The sequence below is a fragment of the Rhinichthys klamathensis genome, unplaced genomic scaffold (assembly GCF_029890125.1).
Source record: "Rhinichthys klamathensis goyatoka isolate OS25496 unplaced genomic scaffold, OSU_Roscu_1.1 h1tg000094l_1, whole genome shotgun sequence".
NCBI classification, from domain to species: Eukaryota; Metazoa; Chordata; class Actinopteri; order Cypriniformes; family Leuciscidae; genus Rhinichthys; species Rhinichthys klamathensis.
The window spans coordinates 1,155,790-1,177,221 of NW_026606633.1; the positions used below are offsets into that span (position 1 = coordinate 1,155,790).

At 39.4% G+C, this 21,432-nt stretch overlaps 1 protein-coding gene across 1 annotated transcript in view; it reads right to left on the reverse strand.

Moving 5' to 3' along the window:
* Positions 1–9,481: 9,481 nt before the first annotated feature.
* Positions 9,482–21,432, reverse strand: part of trabd2b (TraB domain containing 2B) — a 57,160-nt gene continuing 45,209 nt past the window's right edge. The window contains exons 5-7 of the mRNA XM_056252344.1: positions 13,494–13,584; positions 10,450–10,698; positions 9,482–10,370 (exon numbers count right to left, since the gene is read on the reverse strand). Of these exons, the coding sequence (XP_056108319.1) occupies positions 10,145–10,370; positions 10,450–10,698; positions 13,494–13,584 (566 nt within the window). The 3' untranslated portion in view covers positions 9,482–10,144. The remainder of the gene's footprint in view (positions 10,371–10,449; positions 10,699–13,493; positions 13,585–21,432) is intronic.

The following is a 21,432-nucleotide window of genomic DNA, read 5'->3' on the forward strand; positions in this document are numbered from 1 at the left end:
TTCTGATGACCCCTCATTGGAGTCTTGGATTGTGCGACACAAAGGCGAGCAGATGGGCTCTAGTCTCCTCTTTTCTCTTTCTCTCTCTCTGGACTAACAGCCTTGCACGCAAAACTAACAGACGTCTCAGCGCCGTTTCTTGAGGACGTGCTCTTGCCACCAGTACCGTCTTAAACAGACACAGGTCAATTAGACATTTTGGCTAAACGGTAATGTGATTCCTTTCCAATTAAATTATCTTCGAATTAACTTCGTTGGTCGGGTCCGTTTTGCTGGCTTGATGTCATAATGTCTCTCTGTCTAATTGTTGTAGCTAGACAACTCGAATCTCAACACAAATGGTAAGCCATTTTAAAAGTAATTAAATATATTTTTATTTATATTTCAGCTCGCGCATTCGCCACAGAAGTGCAGATTGAGAATCCGCCGTGTTCATTGCCCTGTACCAGCCCACCTCGAGAAGTGGTTTAGTCCTCAGAAGTGTATTTGGCATGAATAGCTCGGGGTCTCAACAAAGAGGCCGAGCTCTGTGCTCCTCATCGGTGTTTGAAACCACTGGTTCGTGTGATGAGACCGAGGGGAGAGCTGGGTCTGGAGTCTCTCTCTCTCTCTCTCTCTCTCCTCTCTCTCTCTCTCTCTCTCTCTCTCTCTCTCATCTCTCTCTCTCTCTCTCTCTCTCCTCTCTCTCTCTCTCTCTCTCTCTCTCTCTCTCTCTCTCTCTCTTTCTCTCGCTGCATTAGGCCGTAATAGGTTTGGGATGACCTAAACGATTTGTTGACTGGGACAATAAATCTGTTGTGTGTTTCTTGGCATGCTGAGGGGAGGATTACAAGTTGTCGTACAAAGGAATGCAATTGCTGCCAAACTGCTGGAGAGGGCTTGGAGGAGGCGAGCAATTCGCACCATTTGTGCGGATCCCTTCTTCTTTTCTTCCCTTTATTTTATGTTTTTCTATTAGGCCTAATAACTGTGAAGGGGTTGAAAGTAGTCACTGTATTCATCCCAAATCAATGGATCACCCATAGCAAGCCCTGTAGACCCCGAGATTTGCATTCCATTGAAATATCGACGCTGAGAGGTGACCAGGGAGGACAATGTCCTTCACTGGTGTTTGGACATTTCTATAGGGCACCTCGTGAAAAGTCTTGAATCACTTGGATTTCTTCACCCTCTTCGATCCTCTCTTAGCTTCCCCGTAATTATTTCACACGAGTCTGCTGAGTTATGGATTTGGTCAACCGTCACACTAAATCCAAAATATTGACTTAAACTTTATTCACCTGCCATTTTTTTTTGCACAGCATAGGCCTATCATTTGATTGCACTTGCTAAATAATCATATAATACATTTCATATGAGGATAATACTTCAATAGAGAAAGACATGACAAATCAAGTCATAGGCTATTCTTAATTAATGTTGTGCATCTCAAAATGTATTTTCCCTATTTTTTCTTAATAAAACGTTATTTTATTACTTTCAGTTTTAGTTTCTTTTAAGTGTATTATTAAAATTAATTTAATTTTATGAGTTGGTTCTCATGTCTGTATAAAAAACAGCCCAATTCAGCACTAAACTGGTTCAAATAAGTAATTTCAACACTTGGTATTTTAGGTGGAGCTTGTAGATCAATCACTTAGGCCTTTGTGTATTATAAGCACAATTAAATGTCTCTCTGTTAGTAATATTTCAGGTTTAGAGTACGCTAGATGTCTAATTTGTAATATTTCATTAAAGCCACTGTTAAGCATTTCATCCATCTGGGTTGTTCTCTAATCGCGGTGGATAAATTGCCTGTCCTGCAGACGCTTTCAGTTTCGGTGTTGAAGAATGGAGACAGGGACAAAGCCGTGTTCAACAGCGCCTCCTAGTGACCCCTGAATACAATGCAACGCCCGGCTCCCTGGACACCTCGAATCCTTGTGAAGTTCCTTGGTTCTTCTGCAGCGAGAAAATAAAAATAAATATGCGCCACATATTCCCTCAGGCAAATAAAAATAGTCGGGTTATATTAGCTGGATCTGATTTTTGAAGGGGTTATGACCCCCGTAACCCCCGTGCAAATTACGCGCATGGTCATAGCTAGCCCACTATTCGTTATGATATCATATGATTTAGCGCCATCAATCAATGTCAGTGGTGCTAAAAGTTATCTATCTATCTATCTATCTATCTATCTATCTATCTATCTATCTATCTATCTATCTATCTATCTATCTATCTATCTATCTATCTATCTATCTATCTATCTATCTATCTATCTATCTATCTATCTATCATTCCTTGTGTTGCGTGCGTGGAGGGGTTGCTGGAAAATTCTGCTGACTTCAGCACTGTCAAATCGCTAAACCTACTTGAATTCTCTCCTTTACCTCCCTACCTCTTGATTAATGGGGAGGGATCCGTCGTTTTAATTAAAACACAACAACAACGTTCTAGTTTAAAAGTCCGCTCTCAGCGTATATCATTCTCAGTGAGACGACAGACTCCTCCCTGTTAACAGGTTTAATGGCGCTGCGCTAAAAGCACCTGCCATGTGAGAGTTACAATGATATTTTACGATCGCCCGCCTCCAGGGACGAGCCATAATTGCGATCCTCATAACTTTTTAACTGACTTTTTGGTTTGTACGATGTTGCATAAGACCAAAGACGATTATTTTAAAAAGATAAAAAAAAGCGCATGTGAGCGCGAGACAGGAAGAGTCTTGTCTTGATTTAGCCTACATCATAAAAACGGCACTTAGCCTAGCACAAGGACACCGAAATTATGGCCAGCCCTTTTCACGTTTGTTCATTAAAATGAACTAGCCTATCTAAACTAACAGGGAATTTCGTTAAAAGGTTTTCCGATGGACAGGTGATTCGAGATTCGAGGCCTCGCTTTGAGGCGTGAAACGCTTTAGGCCTATGTCGTAGCCTGGTGTCGTCACCGGGATTCTGCTCATCCTAACGACCCACACATCTCTTTATGCAAACCTAGGCTCGCCCCTCAATTAATCTCATTGTCTTTGATCAGCACTCATCGCTACATTTAAACCCATTGGCACTCGGCTACCCATATGTGGCACACCGCGTGAGTGGCCGTGCGACCGCGATTGGTTTGATAAATACAATAATGACATGGCACAAAAGACCCGAATATCCATTTCTAAGGAGTGGCGCGAGTGGTTTTCCCGCCACATACAGTACGTCACCCTGGCAACGGCGCCTCTAGAATGCAGATCAGGCGCTCGGCTCTTGTGTTCTTCTCAGCAATCGAGTTTGATAGCTGTCACTTTTGTTCACAGGAAAGGGGGCAGGTGGAAATTACAATGTGCTCCGAAACCATCGCCCAGATCTTTTTCCTCTCTCCAGTTCTGAATTGATCAATTTGCCTCTTTTTCTTTTTTTTCTTTTTTGCCCTTCCACTTACGAGCGCCAGAGTCCCATAAAACCGCTCACTTAGGCGCGCGCGGCGGCAGCGGGAGAGAGGTCAGTGTTATCCAAACAGTGCCATCGGGCCATTTGCTATAGCACCCTCCAGCCAGCACGCCGGAGGAACCAGAGCCCGTCACTTCAATCAAGCTTACAAGCACAAGCTGTGCACAATGAATTTATAATGCCAAGAGCAGAGGAGCAAAATCACACCAGAAGAGCGAGGGAGAGGGAAACGGGGAGATGGAGAGGAGTGTGTGGGAGGTGAAAAGCATCACACACACACAGAGAGAGAGAGAAGAGAGAGAGAAAGAGTATTATGCTATCGGTGTCCATGGCTCCTATTTTGCTTGTGCGTTTGCTTGTTTACAAATGGAAATAAACAAGTGATTGTTGAAGGTGAGAAAATAGACTGTGAGCAAAGCCAGCAGTAAACAGCGACCTGTTGTCATTGTGTATGTACATGTGTGACAACAGTGTCAATGTGCTATTCTCAGGTAGCTGCTGTGTGGCTGATGGAGGTTTATTTCGCCTGTGTTTTCTCAACAGTTTATGCAACGATACTGTGACTATTTGAATATGGTGTGTGTGTGTGTGTCTGTGTTTGTGTGTGTGTCAGAGTTGTTTGCTCATTTTACACCTGGCTGGTGGCCTTTGACCACATTAAGTTCTTATTATGGCTGCTCTTATCATGTCCAATCAAACATTCAAAGAGAGAAACATACATGTTTACCTAAAGAAATCGAAGGAGAAACAAATGAAACTGATTGAGAATGAAAGAAGTGAAAGTGTGAAAATAAGAAAACATCTTATGGTAGAGAAAAGGGATAGATGCTGAAATGGATCAAGCGTACATGGTGCAGTTCCTCGTCTGTCCTCTAGTTTTAAAAGGAGGCTGATCAGCCTTTGGCAAACAGGATGTTTTTACGAGACAGCACTGCAGTTACGAGTTACCTTGACTGTCTCGGGTTTAAGAGCTCGTCGGCCTTGGGGTTACCTGGATACACCTGGGGGAGGTGATAAAGATCTTAAGTTAATGGAGCCAGTGAGTTCAAATTAAACCCATTCTAAGTTAGTCTCCTGGTTCTCCTTCAGAGTGTGTCTGAGGCCTACGGTATTACATTGTTTGTCTCCAGTCCAGGGTCTCAGTTAAGGACAAATGCCCTTGATTTGTGTAGGTCTGCATCTTCAAATAAAGCTATGCCGTTTCCATGGTGTCGACTGCATCCTGAAACACTTTCTGTGACATTTCAAACAGGTGTTTGGATACTGACTGATGGGAAAATATTTGATCTCTCTTCTGTGCATGCTTCTCATCACTTAAACATATAATTTGCATATGTATGTGCTTGGCTGTGTGTGTGTGTGTGTGTGTGTGTGTGTGTGTGTGTGTGTGTGTGTGTGTGTGTGTGTGTGTGTGTGTGTGTGTGTGTGTGTGTGTGTGTGTGTGTGTGTGCGCGTGCATGCATGCACAGTTTGCATAGTGAGCATCAGTTAGCAGACAAGCCTCACACTCACAAACAAACACACTCACACACATATTAGCAATGTTTGATCAAATTTAATCCAGGACCATTTGACCTCCACCTTCCCTATGACCTCTAGCAAACTCCCCGGGGAGATGAAGGCTAAGGTGTGTGTTTGTATGCCTTGATGTCTGACTAAGGACTAAACGCTGATGGTCAAACACACATCCCCTTTTTCTTTCACTCTCTGTCTACTCACTTCCAAATCCAACCCCTCCTCCTTCTAGCGTGCACAGGAACAGAAAAGGAAAATAATTGTTTTATGCATGGCTCAAGTTCCAAAGTGTGAATTTATGAGCTTGAAAATTACACAGATATAAATAATTACTCTAGATTGATGATGCACTGCTCCTTTAAACAGCTTTTCCCAAGTCTGCTCACAGATGATGAAATAAAAGGCAAAGAGGGACATAAATCTCCTAAACATATAACTACAATTCAGATCATTATGGTTTTTTATTTGATGTAGCCTATTTGTGAACGGTGATGGAACATTATTTGGTGTGAACAATGCTTGTTGATTTGTAAACCCTGACACTGAACCATTTTTGGGGTCAAATGATGCCACATTTTGCTTTTGTGAATAAAAATAATCCAAAATTTGAATTGGTATTCATTACGGGGATATAATCATATTTGTTTCTCTCTTTTTTACTCTCTCGTTGCCTCAGACGAGCTTTCATGTGTATGTAATTATCAGACATCATTATGTGGTGATTGTCATCACTGGAGCATCAAAGCTGTGGATCCTCGCGTGCGTGTCAGTGAAGCTTACCACTACTTTCCCCCCTCTTCTCTCTCTCTCTCTCTCGATAGTTCCAATTATTTATTTATTTATTTATTTAGAATAAATTTGTTAGCGTCTGTTTTTGAGAGCACTCGCTTCAGTCCGTATCAAAGAGAGCGCGTGAAGTGAAGTGCCCCTTGTTCACGAATAAATGAATCGGTGCAACGTCGAGAAAACCTGTGAATCACTATACTCACTCTTTTCTTACCTCACTCTCAGTCTGTTTGCCTATTGAAACTTTCTCCCTAGGTGGCAAAATATGTATTCCATAGTGCGACATTAAATGTGATATGGTATACGATAAATTTGTTCTTTGCATTTGTAATACAATACTGTTCTTGTAGTAGCCTATTGCAGTGTCTTTAAGTACATGGCGCGTAATGGCGTAACATTTAGTTTAAACGTTTGTAACTTTTTTTGTAGGCCTATAGCCTATACTTTGATATGCCAAATTTTGTCTGCTAGGAATAAAAATACTTTTTACTAAATTGGCTGGGTTAAAACACTAACAGAAAACACGGACACTTTAAATTTTGTTCACTTACCGTGGTTATCAAATGTACTTGTTCAAAAGATCCTGTCTCTCATGCACCATCTCAATTTTATAAAAAAATCGAAGATTGTAAATATTTAATTCGAAACAAAAGCAAATTAAATTGAAAACAAATATTTATAGAATAAAACATATGCTAACAATGCGAAAACCATTGTATAAAAGCAGACCTTGCCTACAATTTTGTGCAACCTTTCTTTGTAGATGTTATATGTCAAATTAAATAATTGAACGTGCCGATTTAAATAACACCATTTTTCATGTCATCTAGGCTACTATTAAAATGATAAGCAAAATGTGAAACTTTCTTTATATATATATATATATATATATATATATATATATATATATATATATATATATATATATATATTTGTTGACCAGTATATCTTTAATATTTTGAGATGGTATATGTCTGTCACCTCAGGAGGGGGGAGGTTATACTGACATCTGTATTTGGTTAAACTTGTAGCCTATTATATGTAAATATAATGACAATATCTTTAAAAGTAACAAACTGTATACGTTTGTAATACAGACGGTACAGTATACAGTATACCGTCTGTATACTGTATACGGCCACTCAAAATTTAAATTTTTTAAATTTGTGTAAATATAGCTAGAATTTGCATAACTGCTTATAATATAGTATATTATAATTTTGTAATAAAAAAATATGATGAGAGCTGTATTTGTTTTTCAAGGTGAATATTGATGCACTAATGTGTTCATCCAGACGTTCCTTTTGAAAGAACTGAAATAATAGCTTTTATTTGAAATAATAAATTGCCCTTTATTTCCATCGATCTCTTAAGGAGTCCTTCCAATGGCAGTCCCCTGTGTAAGGAACAAAGCCACCCTCTTGTTTTGTGTGTTTTATAGCCGTGTCCTTGAAATTTTGATTGATTAAATGAAACATACTATGTAGTCTGAATTAGTGTTATATTTGAAAGACCTTGAGTTGATGATTGTGTGCATGCTTTATCTTTCACTACTCAATTAGAAGTACTCTAGATATATTTGCAAAAAGCATTTGAGGGCCCCAAACAAAACTACACGCAGACAAAAGATAAGTTATATATATATATACTGTGAATAGAATCTATAAATATAGTAATACATTTATTTTGACCACCCTCAGCATCTCCAGGGCGTAGCCTACAAGATGCTGAAACCACGCCATCTTTGTCTAGCCCTGGTGGGCCTTAACCTTGGACCATATGACCGTGCAAAGGGAGGCTTTAAAGCTGAGGGGGTCCTGCAGGTGTGTGGGCCAAGTCATGCCTTCCACATTATATGCTTTAACATGGATGGCAAATCCAGCACGGTTAAACAAACTTAACCTTCATTTGTGAAACGGTGCAACTCAAAGGGCAGAAAACGACTTGTGAAAGTAATTACCGCTGGGGAAAAGCAACAGGGGGAGAGAGAGAGAGAGAGAGAGAGAGAGAGACGGAGTGGAGGTAAAGAACAAAAATCATTTACGACGAAAGAAGCATTTTTAATGAGTTTGCTCAGACATTGATTTTTCCCAGTAATCTTTTATTAATATGCAGTGGGCGTTCTGTCCCCAAGCCCAGGGAGGGGTCACAGCCTGTCAGGACCCCTACTCCCTCAAATAACACCCCAAAGCCAAGGCAAAATGGTATTTTAGCAAAGGCAAACATTGTCCTGTCTTGGCTTAAGGGGCGAAATAGCTGTTTATTTTAAAACTTGTTTCTCTCTGCCTGGATAAGTGAGGTACTTCTGGTACTACAAAAGGAGGTGCAGATATAAACGACATGCATAAAATCGATAGGCCTATCCAGTTTTGCTTTTAGATTTAATTTATTTGAGATGTGAAGTGTTTAAACACTTAAACACAAAATAGTTGAATAGCCTTTGGTTATAAGAAGGGCAAACATATAGGCCTATGCAATTGAGCAAGATATAATTGTCTAAAGATATAGGATAAGATAAGACAGTGGAATGTATTGATTTGGTGGGAAACAATTTTTTTGGTTCCCAATTATATTTATTTTAATCATTTAATATTAACCGATGCATTTTGTCAGTGCTCAGTTTCTTTAAAGTGTAATTGAGAAAGAATTTCCTGATGAAAATAAAGGCAATGGGCAAATGGTCAATGTAATGTAATTATTTATTTATAAATACTTAAAATTAAATAAGATTAAAATACTGTAAGTAGGCCTATTATAGGGTTGATATCAAAATTATTCAATAAAAAAACTTAAAATTATATTGTTGTACAATTTTTTTTTACATTTTTTTAACTCAAGATTATTGAACGTAGACAAACCATCTTCTGGAACGTATTTCTAGAGGTTGAAGATCAAAATGCAACATTTCTTAAGGCACAATCAGTTACAAAGGTGTTGTCTGCCACCTGGTGGATCAAACAGGATGGGTTGGTTGCATTAAATAATTTAGACTCATTTTATTCCAACGCAGTACTTATTTTTTCCTTTCTTGAAACAGATACAATACATGTTTTCAATACAATGAAAGCGAATTACAATTTTAAATGCCAAGCTACAAAAAGAGAGATAAAAAGTAGGCTACCATAAAACTAGTCCATACGAATGGTGGTCAATATTCCAAGTCTTATGAACCCATACGGAAGTTTTGTGTGAGGAACTTCACTAAATACTAAAATTCAGTATTTATTGACTGGCTTTCCCCCTTGTGCACCGCCTTGCGGTCATGACATGTGAGAACAAAAGGGGTTTTGCATCATTTACGTCAGAGGGGCGCCATTTTTGAGTTGAACACGAATGATTACTCGCTCACCTGCTCATGACTCATAAGGAATACGTTAATGATGTTTTTTTATGATACTCAAAACTTGGCATTAAACATAACCATCCGATTTTATAGTATGGGAAACCTACCTTAAGATTTTCTGCCTTGGAACTGCATGAGGGTAAGTGATGATGACAAAATGATAACGTTTTTATTTTGGGTGCACAAAACTTGATATCATTGAAAATGTGGATAATAGCCTAATAATGTGTCGACCATATTTTCTCCATCCATTTAATAAATCAACTCGTAACTGTTTTTACAATTTTAGGTAGGCTACTTAAACAATAAATAAAAATAATAGCTAAAAAAGAAATGCTTTGAGTGCCAGTAGAGGGCAGTATGCGTTCAAGTTTTAGCAACGTTGAAAACATCAATTAATGGTGAGGAGTCAAGATTGTTTACATAACTCTGTTAACTTTAATACTTGAGAAATGCATGAAAATATACTCTTCATGAAATAATAAATATAAAATTTCTTTATGAACAAATGCACAATTTACAAAATATAAGTGTCATCTCCGTGAACTATTTAAGTTATTCAGTTATCTGTCAGTGACCATATCACATAATAACAGTCTCTATTACATAATTTAGGTTTTTAACCTTTATATGATACTGATAATTTGGTATACTTTCTTTTGCCCCATTTCACTTATTAGAAAAAAAAAGCACATTCATGTTTTGCTGTCTGCTCTAATGGGGCAGGAGGGAACAGTCGTGTGGGTATTCACATCAAGGTACAATCTTAGCTGATACTTATGAATGAAGTCTGGTCCGAGTCATTGCATAAGTATAACAAAATGTTCTTGTTTTTCTTTTACTGTTATTCTTACAGACTACCATTCTGCCAGATGTAACAATTAGAAATGTCTCACATATGTCTGCTGTTACACACTACAGCAACTAATTTATTGTAGGCACTAAGGCAGACATTCAAAATTGATCTAAGCAGTACCTAAATGTACTTTACTGCCATTTATTTTTACCACAGGCAAAGTCACTCAGATACAATTCTGATCGAGTTGGTTTGTGAGCTTCCAAGAGACCCATTCCCTCTTCAGGAAGTGAAAAGCAGTTGTGAAATGAGACAGGCCAAAAGGCACGTCAGCGCATATGTTGGGTTTGGAGCAGCGGAGTCTAGTACGCTGGGGTTTGTGGGCAGGCTAGGGGGCTTCAGTCTGTCTCTGAGCGGCGTCCGTCTTTGCTGTTGTTCCTGCCGTGTTTGAGGAGGTTCCACCGTCACATAGCCATTGGTTATCCTCATATTCAGGTGTGGAGTTGTGCTACGGTCAAAATGTGGGTTTTATTAGTAAAAAGCAGCTTTGAATTTCTTGCGGTTTCTGGCATGTGTCGTGTCCTCACCTGTCTCCTATGCGCACCCACAGGTCACTGAACAGCCGTGGTCGACTGTGTGTATGATGGGTTTTACAAGGGCGCTTGTAGCGGCCAAACTCCTCTAGCTGGCTGAGACTGTCTGGCAGCAGCATGTGTGAGAGTTCTTCCTGGCTGATCTCCTCTAGCTCTGGAGGTTCTGATGTCCATTCAGTCACTGACTCAGAGCTGTCTTCAGAGGGATTCACAGTAGTCCCCTCAACCTCAGACCAGCTCCTTCTGTGAGAACATGTGCAAGTTAAAAAACTTATGGGATCTGGAATTTTAATGGGAAATTGTCGAAACACAACAAGTTTATCACTATATATATATATATATATATGCTTAAAATTAGGGGTGCATGATATATCAGTACCATATCATGTAATAGTTTTTTTAATGTGTTTGTTTGTCAATATTTGATATATTAGCTGATTTAATTAGCATGATAATTTCATGCTTTACATTTTAAATTGAGATTATTTTTACCGTCATCCAATGCTCACTAATATATTTTAAAACATTATTAATTTAATAATGTAAATAATTTAGAAAACCTCAAAATGAATATCCATTTTTTAATACTAAATTATCACTTTGTGATGTTTAAATTCAGTTGCAGTGTTTAAAATGCTTAATTTTTTATTTTAGTTTTCAATTTACTTAACATTTTTTTAAATTAAAATTGACTGATAATAAATATTTGAATATCAGCCATCTATATCATAAAAAGATAATATCAGGCTATCAGTTTAGGTCAGAATTTTAATATAAATTTAGTTGTAGCATTTAAAATGAGTATTTTTTAGCTTTTACTGTTATTTTTAAAAATGTATTTAAAGATCATTTTAATTAAAATGTATTATTAATGCATATTTTAATATCAGCCATTTATAACATGTAGCAATTTTCTGATTATCGGCATACAGGTCAGAATTTTAGTATCGATGCATCCCTATTCCCTACTTAAAATAGTGGATTAATACATATGAAGGTTATTTGAGAACTGGGTAGTGTCAGGAGACACCTTTGAAGTACTGGAGATAAAATCCTAGTAGCGTTTTAAAAAAGCTCTGGCTTATGGTGTGTGTGCATGTGTTTTGGAGATACCTTTGACTTCAAACAGCTTCATATCAACCTTTCGGCTTGCTAAGAATTTACAAAGAGCCAGTGAGGTCAAAACTACAACCTCAAAGTCTTGAGCTCCCTTACTGATATCCAAATTCAGACTTGCATACCAATCCACACAGCTATTAAATGCTAGTGTTATACAGTCATGACTCTTGTTTCATTATAGACATTTGGACATAGACTTTACCATAGTGAACCAGTAGGGCGTAGCATTGCTCAAGATTATGCCACTCTATACTTGTCACCTCCTGCTGGTGAGTGCCCTAGGGCATTTCATCGAGTAACCATGACGACATTTGGTAAACCGTACTTTATTCCAAACTGCCTCATTGTGGTTAGGCCAACCCACTGTGTTTAGTAGGTCCATGGAGTGTTTTGTTTGGTTTGAATCTCGTAATCACCCATATGTACACCACAAACACACTACAGGACTGGTTTCTGTCCTCAAGTTTGCGGTTCATGAGCTTTTAGTAAACACATGTCCAGCTGCCATTGCATGTTGTTTTACTTGCCCATCATATCACATCATATCACCTCATTTTTTTTCGCTTTACAGAGGAGAGAAAAGTGAGCTAGAGAAAAGTGAGCTAGAGGGAGCAGGCCTGAGAAAGCTGGAAGGGTTCATGTTTCTAAACCACAGTCAGTCCGTCATTCAGCCAGTCCACCCAGCTGTCAGCTTGTTACCACAGCCACTGTCATCATCTCCAGCAATCTGAGAACCCCCCCCTCATGCTCTCTCTGCCTCTCCCACTTCCAGTGCCGCAATGTGCTAAAGGAAAACCTTTGCACTGAAATTTGCAACAGGAGATTTTTCAAATGACACCGGCTGTATGTTGTGGCGGTGGTTGGGTGCTTTTGAGTTCTAACGGCCTTTCTGAGACTGTTGGCTTGCTCGTCGCTCTCGTTTTTCCATTTGCGTCTTTTTTGGGTGTTGGAGCCATTACAACAGCTATTTAACGAGTACAACCTACAAAGCCTTTGGATCACCTCCTTCCAGCTCCTCTAAAGGCCTGTTGAGTAATGGTACGAGTATGCCAACAATGGAGGTGGGTTTTCTTTGTTTGAGCAGGCATTGCACCTCTCTCTAAAAGATAACTGGGTGAGGACTGAGTTTGGAAGAGTGCTAGCCCACCTTGTCATGGTTAGCAGGGGGAGATAAAAGACATAGTTTAGCACTGTTTGCAGTTTAGCACAGTAAGTGGAATATCCTCCTGGTGATTTACAATGTGCTTTGGGTTTCTATGTGGTGAAATACGATGCACTACTGACTCTGTGTATGTAGTATGCGCCATTATATTCTGCGCCACAGAATATTCAGGAAAGTTTGTTGTATAAATAACTTCATAATTATTGTGTGTGTGCACGGTATTGGCATGGGAGGAAACGGAATTAGTGGAAGACTGAATCTTAACGGGGAGGGAAAGGTGAAGAGGAGCACTGTCCTTAGTGAGAGAACCATAAAGCCAAGAGTGTGAAGCAGAGCTGTGTTCAAAATTCAGTTCCTGAAGTTGAATTGAGGTAGCAAACAGGATGCAGAAGTTCAGCTCCAATTGGAATGCAAGGAAGTAGAATTACAATGAATTATGAAGAAATTCATATAACTGTAATTTTGAAGTTTTCAAACATGGCGTTGTCAAGCTAACATTAAAGTTTGGCTTGACAATACCATGTTTGAAAGTTTTTTAAAAAGCCTTAAAGTTTCAAGGTTTATAAGCCGATGGATGGATGGATTAACTTTTGTGGCCCTGGGTGGAAGAACACTTAATTCCCCAGAATGCATTGCCTGTGTTGAATTTCTTTGCATTGCAATTTAGTATATTCCACTGCATTCTGATTCAAATTCCGAATTAATTCTGAATTTTGCACAAACCTGGTGTAAAGTGTTTGCATGTGTGTGCACTCACTGTGTGATGGGCTCTTGCGCTGGTGTGTGCTCCACCTCATAGCCCTCCTGCCGCAGAATATCCAGTACACTATGATTCCCCAGGAAATGACCTGTAGCACACAGGAAACAAGTGCTGCCATGTTAATGAGGATAAGTTTCAGGTGGGCGTGTGCAAATATTAAGAGAAAGCAGATAAGTGCATATAGTTATGGGCGGACGTTGTCTCAAGAGCCCTCAGTTTCTCTAGTTCTTGATCTTGAGGTGCACTTGTTCCTTCAAGAATAAGGCCGTATAAAATGCCCCCGTGCTACTGTCTCTCCGCCTCAGCTCTCACATATAATACACTCATAATTCCTTCACTCTTGAGACATCAAACGCACGCGCTCCAGCGCCACGCTGATGAAAGCTGTTTCACTTGTCCGCGTAGCCGATAATCCTGTGTGTCACTCAACCCAGCAATAAGCGCTAATACAGCCTGACCTCATCGCCTCAGCATGCTCCTTGAGCTTATTAACGGCACGCTGAAAATCTTCAAGGCTGTCTCTTTTCATGCTTCTTTATCATCATTATTTTGCTGATCACTCGTGAAGACAGGGAAGGGGAGGGGGAGAGATGGGGCCCGCGGTGCTTTCTTGGCCGCCGAGTTCAAAGGCTGCTGGGGCGACTGGCACGGAGCGTGAAGAGGCTACCGCTGAGCGGCGGTCAGATCAGACGGACAGATTATGCCGCTACCCCCTTCGGCCCGGTGGGAAGGAACAGGCGGTCCATTGAGGCCGGTCCTGTTGTGTTCCTCACCTCGTCTCCCATCCCAGTGCTGACTCAGGTTCAACGACACTGCGGCATGGTCGGCAAGCTATCACACCCACATACTCTGATTAATGTTCATATTAAACTCGGTTAGAAATGATCTTTTATGGAAATCTCAAATAAAACAGCCATGCCTCTGTATTCCGCATGTAAAGTCGAGCAGTTCATTTTTATGTGCTGTATTTATTTGCAGGGTTTGAGCCACATTAATAACCCAGCTGGACAGAGCGTTCTCACAGACATTTGGCTACTGGAGGAAGTAGTTACTGGAGAAGTGTTTGGTTACTAGAGGAAGTAGTTAGATTAAGTTTCAGGCTGCGGTGAGGTGCGGGTGGTCACCTGGCTACCAAATTGGTGAGGTTTTTCTTTGTTGGGACTTATTTAGGCCACATGCGGAGGTCTTTCTGAAAAGCTCTCCTTTAATTAATGCAAGGAGGCAGATGCATGCTACAAAACAAATCAGCCTGAACTAATCTCTTGCTCTTTCTCCATAGGCACCCACACCCAAAAGACTGGCACGCGATAAATAAATATACACACCCAGAAACAAACAAACAAACCTGTGCGTCATACACACAGACTCGCTTCACTACAGGAGCTTCAGCTCTCCAAAGGCTGATACAATTCATTATGTATATTTGTGGTGTTGACCGCAGTTAGTATATTCTGATTACCTAGAGAAAACTGCTGTTAAGAAATCCTGAAAACACGCGCAGGCCTTAAACAAATCCATTGGAGGCTTAGCAAAAGCTCCTAGCTTTTCGCTACGGTTACACCTAAAGCCCTCATCCAAATCATCCTGTTTGCAGGTGCAGTGACTGTCAGTTCATTCTTCTGATTCAGTCAAAGTAGAGCACATGTGGTGTTTCCATAGTTTGTTTTTTAACCCGTAGCTAAGTTGGTAAAGCATGGCGGGAGCAATTCCATGGCTGTGGGTTCGATTCACTGGGAGTATGAATACATTGAATTCACTGTAAGTGCCTTTAAATAACAGTGTCTGGCGTATTAATAAATGTAAATGTTTAACTAATGTCCTTACAGCCTGGCTCTGAGCTTTCTCTCTCTTTGACTTTCATCAGACTTGTTCTCGTTTTTACTCTCGGGGTAATAAGGGTTCTCAATCACTTTTTTAGCAAAAATTCTTTGGTGCATTTATACATTTTATGAATCCCCTCTCCTCTCGCCCAATCTTCGCACTCAGAAGATGTACTGTGAGCGGTTCAGGGGTTGGTTTGAGTGTTTTGGTTTGGGTCCAGGTATGTCAGCACCTTTATGATACATTATACATGGAAACAAACCACACACACACACACAGCCATTCAGCCAATATTTTAGACCTGTGAGCAGTGGTTTACACAGCAGGATTTTTTGTTTTAGTCATAGTTATTGTCAGCTTAAATCTAGTTAATATATTTTTTGTCATATTTGTCAATTTTATTATAATTTATTAAACTCGCTATAAGATAGCAAATAATTTTATATTACATATTATATTTATATTTTTATATGCAAAACAGACCAAACATTAACCAAAGTGAGTGAGCAAAAGTTAAAGCAAACTAGTTCATTTACAATTTAGGCATTCAAATCTATAACTGTACATACTTTGAACTATTTAGTATTTACATAAACCTTTTATCTACTAAAAGCATTGTTACTGCATTAATACATACATTGCGGTGTTAGGGTAACCCTATGGTATATGTTTGTCTGCTTAACACTTATCTGAATGTGATTTCACTAAGTATAATATGTTCCTGGAACAACATTCCAATCAACCAATCAAATTTGAGGTACAAGTTTACAGTTTATGCCAAGTTTAGGCTTACAACAAGGGTTAGGTGTTTCTACATCAGTGTTATTCACCTATCATTTCTCTCTGATTTTAGGGATAAGTTATGGGTAGGGTTAGGACTACATTTTCAGGAAGGAATGTTGTTTCAGGATCAACAAAATATGTTGATCCAGGAACATGTCTTCGGCAAAATCACAGTGGCCCCTATGGATAGACAGCCAACAAACAAAATATTTCTTGGGGAGAGGGAACATTTGAAAGAGAGGAGAAAGCACACATTGAGATCTGTGATATGAAATTGAAATGCATTGTGGTCCACCAGGCTGCTATTGTCTTTGATCATAGTACTACTTTTGTCTTGTTTGTTCTCTACTTGCTGTCCATTATTATAAGCATGTGTGAATCTGTGGGTGTGTGTCAGATGATGCTCAAGGGAAGCCTCCACCTCTGAGTTATTCATTTTTCTTCTATCCAGCGCTCAATCCCCTGTGATAACCCAACAAACTACTGACCTGCAAAGCAGCACAGCTCCATCTAATCCACACACACATACTACCCTCTGCAAGTTTTAACAGCAGCAGGAAATCTATAAATCTCGACATGGTCTCTGAGTCAACAAAACCTCTGCGCCGCCCTGAGTGTGAGCGAGAGTATATGACCACAGATCAGCTCTCACACCTCCTATAAATCTCTAAAGATCAGGAAATTCCAGCCTTCAGGCCATCCCAGGGATCTGAGCTGAACCCAGAGATTAGTGAGAATTAAGGGGGTGCTTCTCTCGTTTACCTGTCCAAAGGGACTCCTCTGGTGGTAGTTCAGCAGACTCCATAATGAGGGGACTCTCTCTGTGGCGCTGCCGTAGGGGAACTGGACTGAACTACTTTAAGGTCTGTTTGGGGTTCAAGGGTTTGATGCAGAAACATTGAAACTGTTTCCTTTATGGCTTTAAATATTTACATTTCTCTTACAGTGACTGTTGGGTGGCGGGCAAGCAGATTTACCAAAGGGAGAGAGAGAGAAAGTCCAATGGATGGAGACATTTTCACAGTTGGGGAAATGTGAAAATGGAGGAAAGAGACAAAAACAGGCAGAGCAGGAGCGCATTAACAGTCAAAACTCACAGGGGTTAAAGCATTTAGGGGAAATTGCCCCTACAGTTTGTTTTAGTTTCTGACAGCTGGGGTCTCTACTTTTTTTCTTGGAATGTTGAAATGGCTTTGAAGCAGTAAACAGAAAGAAGCCTTTCTTGCACATAAATACATGTAATGGTATGTGCACACATACTCGAAGAGCAAAAACTACATTTATTGACAGGGCAGTGCACAAAAAGTGTGTGTGTGTGTGTGTGTGTGTGAATCAAATGTATACTGTACAGCCAATGTAGCATATATAACTGCATATATATTAGAAAATAATATTATTTATTTATATATACAGTTAAGCCCAAAATGATTCATACCCAGGCCAAATTTTTTTGTGAATTTTTACTTGGTGAATGAGTATCTACTGACTGTCTACTATGACACAAGAGCGTGGGCAAAGACTGTAAGACATTGTGTTAGAATGATATTAGGTAAAAATATTAGTTTTTTTTTTTTTTTTTTACATTTTTTACATTTTGACAAAAAGTTCCATGTCCAAAATGACTTATATACCAGATCTCATTGCAAAATTCTCAGGAAATGCAATCTTCTGCTATATTCTAAATGTTCCTGGTCACTTCTAGCATGTTCTAGAGCATTGTAATCAACTCTAAATTCAGAACATCTGATATACCTGTCCTGTGTGCTAAAAAGTTGGTTGGCCTGGTCAATTGCAAGTCATGGTTAAAACCAAGGAGCTGAGGACCTCCGGTTGCGCCTGTATAATTGTATAATATACATACATATATATATATATATATATATATATATATATATATATATATATATTAGGGGTGGGGGTTATGGTAAAAATATCATATAATGATAAAACTATACAAGATACAATGGAAACATGAGGGCTATTCATACACCAAGAATAATGACTAGCAAGAAACACCTGTGAACAATCAAGACGATCATCCAATAAGAATATATATTATTTTTTAATTATATATGCTATTAGTTTATATATAAACATCATAACTGATGGTTATCACGGTGAGCCAATATACTGTATCGTTCACACACTGTATGATTTCACTCCATTTTAATGTGGTTGTCACTCCCAAGACTCTGACTTTGTTGACTCTGCAATTATGCTCACTGTTATTTTTTCTGTTGTAAAGGGACACAAGGCTGCTTAAATAATTTGCATAATAAATCACAGACTTTGTCTTGGAGTGCATCCACATATTATTTGTGTGTGTGTGTGTGTTGGATAAAATCACTTGTGCAGGTAGAAGCATCTGTGTAAGTGCATCACAGTGCAAACAGTGTGTGGGAGAAGAGAGATCATGTGTTATGTGTGTAATGTGAGCTTAAATTCCATTAGCACCTAGATCAGTTGTTTTAGTAGCTAATGAGGCGTGTAATGGCAGAGACTGATAATGAGCTCTGCTGGTCTAATTGGCACTGAGAGTCACTTTAGCACTATGTACTCAGAGATGCAGACCAACACAACACCGCAGCTCAAGACAAACAGACTGTTTTCTCCAGGGTCCCGAAAGCCATTCCATTTGATTTGCATTTAATAGTTGAGCTTTTTTGTTGTGTATTTGGAGGGACCATTTAATGACTCAGATAAAACTGATTACCTTTTTTGAGCCTGCATGAGATTCACTTTCTATAATATGATATTCCTTGCCAATAAGAGGACCAATTGCAGTGGTTATTGTGATGCCATCTGGTGGAGTCATCTTTTAAATCGCTTGACAAGCTATAAGCGACTCAATTTAAAGCAATTAAGTTACAGTCAGGCTGCTTTTTGCATCCCAGTTTAGCTCAAAAGAATCCACAAAAGTTCTTCATTTAAACAATCCATCAGAATGAACTTTTACTAAAATGAATGGGCTATATGCACGCATAACTTCCCCGTTTGACGCAAGGATGCTCTTGCGTTTCCGGTTGGGGAGATTTAAACCGAGGAAAACAGGATAATGGCAGAGTCTTCAAAATTTACTGTCCTCTGGTCTTTGAAACGAAACTTTAATACGTTTAGATGTAATTGAAACGAAACTTTAATACGTTTAGATGTAATTTTATATATAGTTATGTTTATTTAATATAATAAACAAAGAAGCATAAACAAAATGAGGGGTGTCTGTTTTGTCTGTTTTTGTGACTAACGTTTCTTTAGTATAGCAATAGAGTATAAACCAATTTAAATTCTCGGTATAGCATTGGACTCTACGATCGGCGGAAGTAATCCAGCATCCTTAGACCTTCACCGGAAATACCGCCGTGCATAGAGCCCATTGGACCCAATGCAAATGGTCCCAATGCTTCATATTGCTTTATCAAACAATTGTGACCATGCCGATTGTCCTATTCCATTCACTCTGCAAAGTTAACTTAACATAAGGTACTTTGACATCATCTTCCCAAACCACTGGAGCTTTTGTTACGGTTTTTCAATGACTGACACTTCTAATGCAGCGCAAAGAACCTTGGGAGTGAAGTGTCCCTCGGTTGGACACCAAGAAAATGTTCATGTCAAAGGGCCCTTTGAAGCAATTCTTTTTGAGCACTTCTGTAAGGAATGACAATACAATGACCACCACAAACAACTGCAAAACACATGTGCTGAGAGTTCCTCACCACACACACACACACACACGGATGAGTGATCACATTCATACAAACACAGTAAGACATAAACAGTGTCCCTTGCTCTTACTGGAACTGACTGTAATAGTGCTTTAGAGCCTGTGATATTAGCTTTGTCATTTATTAGTGTCATATGCATGTCAAATCAATAGCAAAACAAATCTGAGGCCATTAATGCGAAGACAAATGCTCCCTATCACATGTAGCGTGTGTATTAAAGAAGAAAGTGGTTGGCCTGGGTTGTGGCCATTGCAGGAAATTCCTAGGGATGTTTTCAATAAGAGCACGAAACTCCACGCAGCACCGAGGAACCAGGCAAATGAGAACCTGCTGAAACGCCACACACACGCTCTCTCCTTGCTCAGCAAATGGCTAATTAGGATGTGAGTGAATATGTTTGAGGAAAGCAAAATGATTTTTATTACACAAACAGCGTTTACCATCGTATAGCATTGCCTTGACATAAGGCTCTTTATGTAAGATATCTGTGTTTGTCGGAGGTTTGTTAATAGATTTCTAGTGGATGTGAAATACAAAGATACTGAAGTTTGTGTCTGTGATCTCTGATCTGTAGCATAAACAGATGTGCCATGGTGGTGTGTTCCTGCTTATCATCTGACCTGTTATGTAACTTGCCAGTCCTTCTCACACTCACAAAAAAACAAAGCAAAACAGATGAAAGAGAATAAGAATTGCTTTTCTTATGAAAAACAGAATTTTCACAAAACTGTAGGCTATACATCAGGGGTGTGTCCAGTCTTGCTCCTGGAGGGGAGGGCCAATGTCCTGCCCTGCAAATTTTAGCTCCAATCCCAATTAAACAAGATCTCACTATATAGAAACTTCCAATCCAGGCAGGTGTGTTAAGGCAATTTGGAGCTAAACTCTGTAGGACAGTGGCTCTCCAGGACAGAGTTTGGACACCCCTGGTCTACATGAAGCCTTGGTTTTAATATGTGATTTACTACTCCAAACCAGTAGGGAGCAGTAACTTCTACTTGTGCTTCTACCACATACGAAATCGCCCCTAAACCATCAATCACTGTTTCCTACGTTAGTCCACTAATACAGTTCACTTGAAGGAGTGAATGAAAACTGAGCTAAACGGAATCAAGTCTTATTCATAAACAAATCATTTAGTTTTGTAAACTGTGTGTCTGTTGATTCCTTGAACATATCCAATTCAAAAGAATGATTCATTCATGAAAGTGAATGTCAGGTAGAGCTATCGCTGATCAGATTTTTAATCAACATACATTGTATGGATGACTTATAGGGAACTTTTTACAAAAAGGTGCTTTGGCGTCAGGGTTGGGGGTATGTGTAAGTGCACATGTGTATGATTTTCCAAAAGAGTCTTCTAGCCTGTGCCATAAGGGCTTCCTGTTGAATCAAAACATGCTTTTGGAAAGTCTACAAAGCAAAGGTGGCAGGTTTGCTGAGGAGCAAAGATGGATGGCTTGTTTAACCACTTTACCAGCACAATGTGTACTTTAATCACCCCAACAGAAACGTGTGGAGCACTCTGGTAACTGTAGAACCCTCTGAGCCCAGGTTTACAGCTGCCAATTTTGCTTTCTGTCAATAGTTCTGACTAGGTTCTGTGT